At 47.2% G+C, this 13442-nt stretch overlaps 1 protein-coding gene across 1 annotated transcript; it reads right to left on the reverse strand.

Moving 5' to 3' along the window:
• Window positions 1-1001: 1001 nt before the first annotated feature.
• On the reverse strand, window positions 1002-12893 carry LOC122690360 (PAX-interacting protein 1-like). The gene is given in 15 exon segments (XM_043897394.1): window positions 1002-1127; window positions 1193-1267; window positions 1351-1485; window positions 2405-2500; window positions 4837-4841; window positions 4931-5099; window positions 6126-6228; window positions 7556-7626; window positions 8765-8808; window positions 9984-10023; window positions 10025-10169; window positions 10705-10822; window positions 11496-11637; window positions 12399-12485; window positions 12837-12893. Coding segments are annotated over 15 exon segments (1413 nt in total).
• Window positions 12894-13442: the final 549 nt, after the last annotated feature.

Raw genomic sequence — 13442 nt, forward strand, 5'->3', positions numbered from 1 at the left:
GAAATTACTTAAAATGTGTTCAAGAATAATGCAAACCCTATAAACCATACCAAAAAAGTGTGTCACAATAAAGGATCACTCAATTCTAACTAAAGTTCAAAAGTACATTTATTTAGAACGTGGGCAAGATTTCAATATAAAAGAAAAGAGTATAAGAAATAAAAATAAATTTACAAAACTTTTCATATATTTAACATCCATAATTTAGAGATAGCAAGGTCTTTATTTGCATCATTTTATTTGCAGCTAAAGTTCCAGTAACAGTGTTGTGAAAACATTTACAAACCTGGCAAATGAATCATAAAGCTTAATGTGGGCTCTCAAAAGTCATATAATATAAAATATAATTTGTTTCCTCAGAATAAAATTACACACCCTAATAAGATGCAACATATTTAATATATTTGTCTTCCTGCTTAAAAACGCTTGTCTCAAAGACAGCAGCTCTAAAACAAGGGAGTCTAAGGGAACAGGGCCGAGGGCAGGTCCGCGCGGCTCCTGGCACCAGCGCAGGTGCGTCAGTTAAATTTATATGTAGGTGTGTTGAGGAAAAGAGCTTCGCACAGCACTGCGGACCAGTGCCGACACCCAGCAAGGGCCCCACATTAAGAAAAAGAGCCCCAGGTGCCCGAAGCCACGCCACAGAAAACCAGCCACTCCCTTCTCCTACAGGGCATGCGCCAGGCCCTGCAGCCCAGGCAACTGCCTGTGGCAGGACGACGCGGCTGCTCTCAGGTTGCAGACGTGAGGAGAGCCCCGAGAGGTCACCCACAGATGGCTCAGGTAAGCTTTATACCAAGTCTTCCTTCCACAAGGAAAGGCAGTGCAGAACAGGCATTCGGATCTCAACACGGAGGGCGGGAAAGAGCCTGGAAAGATGTAAGAGCGTCTACTCTAGAAGAACAGTCTACGAAATTCAATGGGCCTCTCAGCGGTTCTATCACTAACCCTGGCAGTAGTGCCCTAACCTGTGGGGTCACGGAGCGCATGCAGCTCTGACACTAATGATGAGAGGGGCCCACCCACCGCCTTCCCAAAGGATATGACTCATAATCCAGTGACTGAGTGAGCACTCCAGTGAGAACAAACTCTGCATTGTGAACATCTGCAAGGAACAAAGACAAAACCTGTCAAACAGACGCACCTGCCCGTACCCATGCACACCAACACGCAGCAGAGCAATGAACATAACTAATCCTCTGGCAGAATACTTTTGAGACAAGTGAAGGTTATTTTCACAGGATATTAAAATCATTTCTGACATACTCTAAGGAAAAGAAAAGCAGCTTCTTGGTTACTGAGCCTCATATATGACATTGATGCATTCAACAATGTGTCACTTCTGTGCACATTATCCTGCTTATATTCCATGAATTTCTGGAAAGATGGCTGTTTAGACAACACTTTGCCTCCTGCACATTCCATCATCGCTTTCATGGTTGACAGACATGGGCAGATCCCAGCAGTGATGTAAAAGTATTTCGCCTAAAAATGAAAATATGTGTACTGGTTTCAAACTGAAATTTCAGTGTGTGTAATTTCTCATCCTACCCAAGAAATTTGACAAAATGCCTAATTTCATGGAGCTACATGGTACTAGATTCCCCTGGTCCCCAACCCGAAGTGGGCCTGGCAAACACAGACATGAAATTTCAGAAATAACACTCTCATATGCTAGGTGTGACCTATAATTATTAAAAAGTGACTAGAACTTTAATTCCTGTAAGACACGAAGTATTTTGTGATAAGAGTAAGAATAAGAACATTTTTCACAATTCCTAAAGCTCAAATGGAGTACAAAATGATTTTGATGATTAAACTTCTCTAATTTCCTTACTCTTAAATGTACCAGAAGTACCATTTTGTTCAAACTCCTCAAACATTTAGCAAAAACAGACTATTTTAGGTAATGTACTCTTAACTCAGTGCTGCCAATCTCTTTTGATTCCTAAGTTGGCTCCTTAAGAGTTAAAAAGAAAAAAACCTGATTATCTCTATTAATCTACTAAGCCACTGTTCGATACAAACATTTTCCAAACTGTTCTATCTTAGAAACATTTAAACACTGTACTCTAGAATTATTAGACACATATTCAGTTAATATTTTCTCAAGAATGTTCTCCATTTTCCAGCTGAATATACATTTTATGAGAATAGTATTAATGTAAGTTGTTAAAGCAAAAAAAAATAAATATCTTATAAATTATTCATAACATGCTCTCTGAACCCAGGTTATTTGTAATGCATCTCTTTCCATATCGATTCTCTTCAACCTGAACAGACCCTAGAGGAGGCCTGACTGTGCAGGGGGAGTGGGGAGAGCCCAGCTCTCTGGGTGCAAGCTGCCTGGCCCATCACAGTCGCCCAGCTTGAGCAGCTGATCTGAGCTCCAGTCCAGGTGTACCTTGAAGAGCAGAGAAACATGTGCCCTCCTCAAGGACTCCTCCAAACTAAAGGAGAAAAGCACTTCAGCCTCCGCATCTTGGAAAAGGTAGTTCTGCTGTCTGAAAAGGAAGACGGCACAGCCTCAGAAAGTGCCTGGCACTGGGGTGCACTGTGTGTGACTGGCTCCAGGTGCCCCAGTGAGCCAGGTGCTGGCATCCACCTGTGAAACCTGTGAGTGAGTAAGTCTCCCCGATTATATTTCATTTACTTTCCTCCCGAAAACAGCCAGGCCAAAGACACTCTTCCTCATAGATCAGTGTTTCTCAGCTCTCAGGAACTAATGTCCTGAAAGCCGTGAACCCTCCTCTCATCCCTGGGCAGTCCCCCACCTCCCCCTCAGCTGTAAATTCACACTGTTGGGGGGCCACAGCACCCCAACCCAAACCCAGGTGAAGAGTGCCCATGTGGAGGGACAGGCCAGGAACCAGGTTCACGGCCAGCTTGTGCTCACAGGGACCAGTGACTTCAGTGACTGGACTCCAACTGAGAGTCGATTAGCCACATTTTACAGATGTACCAAAAACAAGTTCCTTTTATACATGAATATGTACATCAATTTATAAAGAATGGTTTTACCAGATTTTGATGATCTAAGAATATTTAAATAATACCTAATTTGTCAAAAAGTAAAGATCACAAAATATTTTAATCTTCTTATGAATACATCTCATTCAGAAAATCTTTTCATTTCATCATTGTAACCAAACTAACAGTCCAGGGACAGGCTGAGTCAGATGACACGCTGTAGGGCTGACGGGCCACACGGTGGGTCTGTCACTTGCCCTTCTCTTTTTAAAACAACATGTTAAAAATGAGAAAACCATTCTCAGCTTAGACAACATAGTTGCTGCCTCCATCAGGTCACTCAGGAGACACTGAGATTTAATAAAGTCCATCAGCCACCAGCAGAAAAAGAAAGCACCACACTAGGTGAAAGAAGACAATAATGTCTAAAAAATGAAGTTAAAAAATGAACAAAGAAGTACTTTCATGCATGAAGTGATATAGTTGAATGAAGTGATGTATTTGAAATGCTAGTTTCTATAGCATGATGAAGGTTGCTGTGCCTGCTGAAGGGCCATGAGGGAGGACAGGAAGCAGTCCATGTTTAAGGTGAGAGATGACACTGAAATGAACACAGTAGCTACAACAACCCTGGGTTTCTAAGAGAAGAAGACGAGTTATATTAACTTGGTCAGAGTTGTGGCAAGAGTCAAACTTTCCACAGCAGTGCAAAGGGCATGTGTATTCCAGAAAGAAATAACCTACATAATTAGTGTCCCAAACTATATAGATATAAATACAAAATGTCAAAATACCCCTCCCCCATGATAGAAAGCGTCTAGTCTTTAAGCTGTCAGAGCCCAGGCGGGGGTGGTGTGCTGCAGGGGTGGGGGCGCAGGGATGGCTGATGTGGGCTGACTATATGGGACTCATCCAGGAAGCTAATGTATTTAGGACATTGGGAGCAGGCATCGCACTGGTGGAGTACGGACACAGGAAGGGAGAGATGAGCGTGAGCCCTGTGGTGTGGGACTGGAACCGGACAGACAGACACGAGAAGCACTGTGTGAGTCAGCTTGGCATAGGCAGACCCCATGGGCCTGAGTGCCATCAGCTCCCCAGGTCTGCCCTGAGATTGGAACTGGGGGTGGGGTGGGGGGTCCCTGGTACATGATGGTGCCAGTACCAGGGAAGAAAAGCCTAAGACAAGTCTAGGACACTCTTGTTTTGCCAAAAGCTACCAGGTGGTCACGACTGATGGGAAGAATGGAGAGGAGACCAGCAGTCACTGGTCACAGCGGGGCAACATGGAAACAGTGACAGCCCCATGGTCGAGAAAGAAAGGAGACATGTGAGGAAATAGGGGATAAATGAGAGTTGGTTGAGGAGCAACAGCAACTACAGACTTCAGAGTGCTTCCCACAGATGACTCGAGAGCAGCACCAGGTGAGAGCAGGCAGAGCGGAGAAGGGACCACCGTGGACACCACCCAAGGACCACCTATGCAGCCCCCAGCAGGAGGCGTGTGGGAGGGGGGCAGAGAGCAACGGAATGAAGGTCCCACCACAGATGCCCGTGCCTGTCCTGGGGGTTGGTGACCCACACTGTCCCCCCAGGCCTCTTGCCCCATGTTCCCAGGACACTCCTGGGCTCCCTGGCCCTGTTGCATTCACTGTCCCACACCTGGAACCCCATTGGACAGCCAGCATGACATACAGGACGTATCATCAGGAGAACAAGGCAAGGCTACAGAGCTCTTCCCCAGTACTTCCCCAATTACCACAACCTTCCTATTTCACAGTAAAATGCACAGATATCAAATGCCTCACTGGGACATGAAATAATTTGTTATTCATTCATTTAAATTCACAGAGTTAAAAAATGAACTTGATCTTTGCTGGGATGAAAATGGGGACAAATTTGAAGGCAAAAACCCTCCTAACTGGGCATCCAGTTCACAAGGTGCGGCTCGGCCACTTACCGATGAACTTCTGGCACTTGAAGCACTCCTACAGCCACTCTGGGGTGACGATGTGCTTCACCACGGAAATGGCCATCAGGAACTTGATGATCCGCTTCACCTTGCTGGCGATGAGGTGGGTGCACTTCTGTGCAGACTCGGCGACCTCCCCACCCAGGATGTGGAGCTTCTGAGGGCCGGGAATACAGAGCAGAGGTGAGACCATCTGGTCTGCAGAGCCGCCCGCCTGCCCACCCGCAGCCTGGGACTTGTCTAGATCATGAATGGGGCTCTCGGCCGCCCAAAATGGTGAAAGCGGTGAAGCCAGACCTACGCCACTGTGCGAGCAAAGTGGAAACTGGAAGTGACAATGTACATTTCCCTAATCCGTGCCACACAAGTCAAAATTAAAGCAGGACCTCCACTGGACACCAGGAGGACACCCCTTTGAACAAGTAGAAAGCTCTGAGAACAAGGCAGCTCGCTACATAAGGAGTGAACCTCCCAGGCTGTCTACGTCGAAGTGAGTATTGATAAGGCACGTTGAGACACAGTCTCTAAGAAATGATGACATAAAAATCAACCTAAGACATAGACATGTAAAAGATGATCTCTTTATACCCAGTTTTAAAAGTTAAAAAAAGAATTTTATAGTAGTATTTATAATTGTTTCTTTTCCTTAAAAAATAAAGGGAAATATTTGAATCCCTGTGACACAGGTCAACTCTACTTTAACCATCCCATCCCCAGACACAAGCCCACAGTCCCTCCTAGTGTTACTTCCAGAAGTGCATTTATGTAAATAAATACAAAAACACCTGTGACCCCTAGGCCCACCCCACCAGAGAGAACAAATCTTGAGAAGATGATGGGTTCATTTAGGAAACCTGAGGGGGCACAGCTACTCTCGTAAGCTAATGTCCTTACGAAAATGGTATTTGCACAGCTTTGCTAATGTGTGATTACAAGACTGCTCTTGGTCTCCTCACCTGAGTCGTCCTAAGAAAGCAAGTGTCAAAGGAGGAAGTAGCAGCAAGAATAAGGCGGGAAGGCAATGAGGTAATGATGACAGAGTTTATGAATACACATGATGAACACCGCTACAACATGGTATTCCTGATTACATGTTAACTTAATAAAACTGCTCACCTAAAGCAAATATAAACAGAAAGGAACATTCCTAAAAATCCTTATGCGAAATAGAAGGAAATGTCACCATTAAGTACTCTTGAACTTGAATAGACTCAAATCCAATGAAAAGCACAAAAGGGGTCAGTTCCGGTAGTAACTTCTTGGTGGGAGGCAGAATATCTTTGATTCTATGAAACACACATAAAAGAGAACAGTTATTACTTCCCTAATATGTTCTTTACCAAACAAGAGAGTTTAATTTTAACAGTGTTAAGAAGCTCTGAGAGCTTTACCTGTGTGTGGTTTTCTGTTCTTAAAGGGAAAGTGCAGTGATTCACCTGCTCTTTCTTTCCCACCATTTACACAAAGTCACCCCAAAGGACTCTAACCTGGCACCCCCAGGGGAAGGGCTGATCAGGCACCACCCCCGACCCCCCAGCCTGCACTGTCCCTGGGGGTCTGTGAGGGTGGAAGGGAGGGCTTCCAGGGCCCGCTGTGGTCCCCAGTCCCCCACCATATCCCACAGGACCCCTCTCACCCCAGAAGCTCTGACACAGAACAAAGCTGGTTGACTGAAGTACACACTTCATATTAAACTTCTTTGCTTAAATTTTTTTCAAACCCTATTTTTAGCTTATATTTGAGACAGTGTATTAAGTTAAAAAAATCTGTAGTGTTTTAATGACGTATATAATCACATAATTATGCTTTTACTAAAGAATCCAACAATCCCCAGATTGGGTGGCTGTGGGGACTGGAAGGAGGGGACTGAGGAGTAGGGAAGAGACAAAGACCCTCACTAAATGCAGTTCAGAGGGTCTCTTGGTTCCAGTTAAACCACCGGCTTACCTCCACCAGGTGAGACCAGAACAAGTCTGACAACACCCTCGCCCCAGCCCCACAGAGGGGGCTCCATCCCCCATCCTGACCTGGGTCAGGGGTCGGACGTGGGCTCCCGGGCACACACTGAGGATGACTGGAGCCGGGTTCCAGTCCCCCTGCCCCCATCCCACCACAGCAGCTCGTTTCACACAATGGGGGTTCTGGCAAGATAGAAAAAAGATAAAACAGAAGATTGGACTTTTTTTAATAAGAAAGGTAAATACACTGGCTAATCCCCGTTTATCTCCAGTGATGAAACGAGAGATGTCATGATATAGCTGCAATGCAAGCAGCACATCCTTCCAAGTCCTGGTGGTTTAGTCGCTCAGTCATGCCCAACTCTTTGTGACCCCATGGACTGTAGCCCACCCGACTCCTCTGTCCATGGGGATTCTCCAGGCGAGAATACTGGAGTGAGCAGCCATGCCTTCTTCCAGGGGATCTTCCTGACCCAGGGACTGAACCCATGTCTCATGTCACCTGAATTAGCAGGTGGGTTCCTTACCACTAGTGTTACCTGGAAAGCCCTTCCAAGTGAAAATCTTAGGAATTTCCCCAACTGCCACCAGTTCCTAGAACAGACTGTAAAAGATCATCAACCATTAAAAAAAAAAACAAGGTGATTCTTCCTACCTGGCACTTTTGGAAGAAGGCTGGATATTAGTTACTTCATTCTGCTTCGGTTTGGGAGGTAGTCTTATACCCTGTAATTAAAGTATGATTTACCTTAGTCAACCACCCCAGTAACACAGCAGCTTCTGAGCGCTTTCTACCCATCTCACCACACACAAGAAACACTCCCCAAGGCACAACTGGCAGAGACCACGGGCACCTGCGAGCTGTCCCGGGAGGCCCTGGTGCTGGCCACCCTCTCTATTCACCAGACCCAACAGTTCTTTAAGATGTTTTCACCCCTACCTCAGCTCTTGAGATAGATTTAATCCTCAACCGTGAACTTTTCAAAACACATTTTACTTCAAACATTTTGTGTCCCAATGGAATTTGGAAAACATAATGATTGCAATTTCACCCCTCCAGAAAGATGGAGGTTCCCCTATGAGGGTGCAGGACTGTTGGGTCACAGGACACTGGAGGGGAAGGCAGGCCTCTGATGGCCACTCTGTGCCCCGGGCACAGCGCCCATGCTCCTAAAACCAGCTGGAGGCCCTGACCTGCAGAGATGTGGAACCCGTTGGGGAGCCGGTGCCCCTGCAGTCCCCCACAGCCAGCCTCACACTGTGGCTGCTGCCCCCTCACCCCTTCCTTGCCTCTAACCCAGACTTTCTTCCACAAGCACACTCATTTATGTTATACTGTTGGAAGCAACCACCTCTCCATCTGGGATGATGGTGGAGATGACCCTCCCCATCAAGGGAAAGGCAGTCCTTACTCATTTCCTACCAACCAACCCCTGGCACTCCAGTGCAGAACAACCCACCCTGAAGGCATCCCATCAGAGACCCCAGCCAGTGGCCTGGAAGTCCACCGCCACAGTGAAGTGCTGAGGTCAGGGCTGACACTCTGGCGCCCCAGTTCCCACCTCCTGAACCCCACGGAAACACACGGTCTCCCTGTATTCTGCTCTGCACCTCTGTAAGCAGTCATGTAGCTCTCTGAAGAAGTCATGGAGTTAATGTGTGTCATGTGAATGAGTAACTCCCAATATCATCAACGAAGAGGATAAAGACACAGGGTGCACTGAACAGCTTATGACAGGTGAGAAGATTCAGCCCTCATTGGTCATGACGGACAGTTACTAAAAGAATTAGTTACAGATACAAACATATCCCTACTTCTTTGTAACACAGTAACAGCCACAGTAAGATGACTAAGGTGACATACCATCAGCAACTCTGCTGACACTTTCAACGGAACTCTCCAAGCATCTGAAGAGAGAAACAGTTTACTTTTCAGAAACACTATGTACATAAAGGAGCCCTTATCAATGTAAAAGCCCTTTCAGGACACATACACACTATTATATATAAAACAGGTTAACAATAACGACCTGCTATATAGCTCAGGGAACTCTACTCAATACTTTTTAATAGCTACATGGGAAAAAAAATCTTTAACAAAAGTAGATGTATGTACAAGTATGACTTATTCACTTTTTTTGCACACCTGAAACTAGCACAACATTGTAAATCAACCAACTTCCAAGAAAAAATCAATTAAAATGAAAGTGTATCAGTAATAACAGAAATGAGACACCTCTCCAGGTGCAGGTCATCTTGAACATGCAGTTGCTCAGGTGATGGCCTCCAGTAAGAGAACCATGAGGACTTTTCCTAAGTTTACAGGGAAGCCTGGCAGGGGCTGAGTGTTGTGTATGAGACAAAGCTGTGCAAACCAGCAGCCTGTGGCCCAATGTAGGCACCACCTGCTCGTGTGTGCTGAACCCTGGACAGTTCTGGGAGCCCTGCACTCTGGCATCCGAGGAACTGTCTGTGATGAGCACAGCACATGGGGGTGGCAGCCCGGCTGGGCCCTTGAGGACACGTGTTAACCGAGGAAGGGCCTGGCGTCTGCACCACGGCTTCAGAGCAGATGTTACACCCAGGTCTGTCCCAGGGAAGCAGGCAGGCTGTGGCTGAAAACCAGAAAGGGCTTTCTTGTGACTGAGGCTGTTAGGACCAGAACTGGACAGGCTCCTTCAAGGGAGTGCATGTTAAAGCAGCATTTGAGTAACCACTTCCTGGAGTGACGCTCAGGTGGGTAAATGGGGTTAAGCACCATCTGGTGTAGTCAGGGCAGTGGGCCTTCCTCGGGATCTGTGCAGCAGAAAGTGGGGGGCGCGGGGGATGCCACGTCTTACAGAGCAAGTTAAACGAGAGCTGGCTTGAAAGACAAGATCAAAAGGCTTTTGAGTGTTCCTTCCACTTCTGAGAGTCCATTAAAAAAAGCAAACTAAAATACAAGCCAATAAAACTCCTGGGTCCAGTATAGAGGGAGACAGTGTGGAGAGGAAACAAGAGATGAGATAAAAAGGACGCAACCCCAAAGCCAACAGCGGCATCTGGAGCACCAGCCCATGGCCACAGGGAGCCAGCCTGCTTACCCAGAAGGTTCAACACCAGGTGCGGGGTTGGGGTAAAGGGCGTCCTGCATGCTGAAGGCAGTGTAGCAGCCATACTGCATCTGCCACAGGGCCTCAGAGTTCCCCAGCAGGATGTCCCCCAGCCACTGGGCATTCAGGCACGGGATCTGCTGTTCTTTGGCTTTCTCATGCTTTAAACAAGTCAGTCTTTTTTGGTGGGGGTGGGGTGGGGGAGAGAAAACACATTCATTAGAGTTACCGGAGTTCAAATTTGTACTTCTGTTAACACAAGCCAGCCCACACTTGCTCGCAATGGAGGTGGCAGGGACTGTTCTACAGAGCTGATCAGGCTGTAAGAAGGTGTCCACGTGATTGCGAGGTCACTGGCCAGTGTGCTTTCACCTCACTACTGTCACCTAATTTGACTGCACCCTCTTAATCATCTAATTTCATTCTTCTGCTACCATTACCACAAATATCACTGCCATTCTTTAAGCAGACTCTGACATCCACCATGGAACTTGGACAGACTGAGAGACCCAGAGCAGGCCCATGAGGGCTGAGACAGAACCCTGGTCAAATGAGGGACCCGGAGCTGCACTGTGTGGGCTGAGATGTAACCCTGGCTGACAGAGGGAGCCTGAGATGCCCTGTGTGGGTCGAGGGCAGAATGCCGGCTGACTGAGGGACCCAGAGCACTGCCGAGCAGGCCAAGGGCAGACGTGGAGGTGGCCGCGTTTACTCTCTGCAGATGAGGACGGTGTTGCTGTGGCACAGGTAGCCCATGTACTTGGCACCTGCCAGGTACACCATTAGCTTCAGGTCGCCCCTGTCGCTGTCAACAAACCCAGTCACAGAGAGAATCTGGGGGAGAAAAGGTCCAGTAAGGTCAAGAGGTAATGACAGTTTAACCCAGTTAATACAACTCTTTCTTCTCCCTGTTAGTTGTGATACAGACCCACGTATTTCCATTCCTCCTCTGGCATTGAGGGACACCTCTGAGAATGCTGTTACTGGTGACAGTACTGCACATGATCCAGCAAGGGGGGACGGAAACAAAATATACCAAATGGGGAACGCTTTCCTGTGTTAGCATGACAGGGTTCAGGTCATGTTAACGAAGTTACTTTATTAAGCCTATGAATATTGGTCAGTTCTTCTTACTGATCCTGGTTTTGGGCTCATCTGATAGGGAGAACTGACAGGAGATGATGTCTGAGAGTCATGTCTGACTCTTTGCCACCCCATGAACTGTAGCCCTCCAGGCTCCTCTGTCCATGGGATCTTCCAGAAAAGAATAGTGGAGTGGGTTGCCATTTACTTCGCCAGTAGATCTTCCCAACCCAGGAATTGAACCCAGGTCTCCTGCATTGCAGACAGACACTTTACTGTCTGAGCCACCAGGGAATAGGCATTTATTAAACAGTGTCAAAGACTTGGGAGAATCCACTAAATGTCAGTAAGCTGTGATTGTTACAGGGGGACAGAGAAGGAAACAAGATGCTTATTTCATTCAGGAGTACAGGGGGAGCCTTATGTGCTGGGAGCACAGCTTGCCCCCCAGGGGGAAGGCCACTGTAAAGCGCAGGGCCGGATGGGGTGGCACCAGCTTCTTTTTCTTCAGGATCATGTTCAGCCAGTGTGCCATGATGCACCTCTTCCTCTCCTTTATGGCCTGTGAACACAACAGTACAGGCCAGTCATTGGAGGCTTTACTGCAGGTGACATACAGAACTGTAAGGGTGTGTAACTACAAGGTCACTTTTATTGGAAGTCCTATAAATAGAGGAATTCCAGGAGCTTATGACTCAATTTACTAAACTAATAAACTACAGCAATGTCACAGGTCAACTAGAACACAATCCGAAACACAGGAACAAGAGCTGACCATGGGGAGGAAAGCTGACAGCCCAGGAAATGATTTTAGTCATGGAAAGAGATGACACTTCCAATCATCAGATTTCGAATTGCCCATGAGAACACAATGAGTTATGAAAACGTAACTGCCTCTGGAATTAACTGTGGGACGACCCCTATGTGCTCTTCACCAGGCGTTTCTCAGAGGCCATGTACCACATACACACTAACAGCAGTCAGCCTATGAACAAAAACCCATCAGAGAAGAGGAGAAATGAAACCTGAGGGGATGAGCACAAGCAGCACTGAGGGGGAGCTGCCAGTCAGCAGCTGTGAGCGACCCTGCTCCTGCTGCTCCATGCTCAGGTGGCCCTGCCAGGGCAGACGGTGTCCACCTCCCCCTCACAGGGAACCTGCCTTTCTTTCCTGGTCCTCACAGACAGAGAAGCAAGGAGCCACAGAAGTGTCCACATGCCAAAGGTGGATGGAAATCAGTGAGGTGGGGGAAAGTCCTTTCCAAGCATGACCATCCCAGCATTGCTCAGAGCTCTCCTGGTCACAGCAGAACTGAGCCCTCACCTGTGCAAACAGCCCACTGACCTGACTCCTACAGAGCAGGTGGGTGCAGCGGCTCATGAACGTGGGGTCCACAGCTCCTCCATGCACCTAGTTGATCTGCACATACACGACACCCACTGTCAGTCAGCTCCCATGCCTGGGGAAGAGGGACTTGTGATCTCCAATCGGACAGCAATTCACGAGATCCACCACATACGTACACAGTGTATTTCCCAAAGTTTCCCAAAGTGTGAACAAACTATGTTATGTCTACGGGCTTTCCCACCCAGCACTACACAGCAAAAATGAACTCTAAGCCCTGTTTCATCTGAACTTGTGGAGGAAGAGTGGGATGCTCTCTTTCTAAGACAGGGCAATGTGGACATTTTAGATAAACCAGCTGTTCTGTGCTGTGGGGCATCCCACATCTCAGGGGGCTGGCTGCACCCTGACCCCCACCCCAGCTGTGGCGAAGAGCACTTCCTCCGCTGGGACAGTGAGAAAGGTTTCAGACATCGCCAACTGGTCCTTGGGACCAGAAAGCATTGCCTTTAAGAAACTTTATTCTAAAAAGAAAAAAGAAAGCAAAGCAAGATGAAGTTAAATTCAGTTTCTGATATTCTGAATTTTTTGATACCATCCTGTATCCCAACTGCAGTGGATCCACAGTTGTGTGACACTGAGGGGGACACTGTTACCAAAAGGGCAAGAACTTTCTTGGGTTGGCCAAAAAGTTCCTTTGATTTTTTAACTAAAAGAGATATTTTTTATCTGCCCCCCAAACTTGACTGAACAACATATTCATCGTTTTGTTCCACTTCTTCCATTTTTCAGTTCAGTTCAGTTCAGTCAGTCAATCGTGTCCGACTCTTTGCAACTCCATGAACTGCAGCATGCCAGTCCTCGCTGTCCAACACCAACTCCCAGAGTTTACCCAAACTCATGTCCACTGAGTCGGTGGTGCCACCGAACCATCTCATCCTCTGTCATCCCCTTCTCCTCCTGCCTTCAATCTTCCCCAACATCAGGGTCTTTTCAGATGAGTCAGCTCTTCGCATCAAGTGG

This window comes from Cervus elaphus, chromosome X, assembly GCF_910594005.1.
Source record: "Cervus elaphus chromosome X, mCerEla1.1, whole genome shotgun sequence".
NCBI classification, from domain to species: Eukaryota; Metazoa; Chordata; class Mammalia; order Artiodactyla; family Cervidae; genus Cervus; species Cervus elaphus.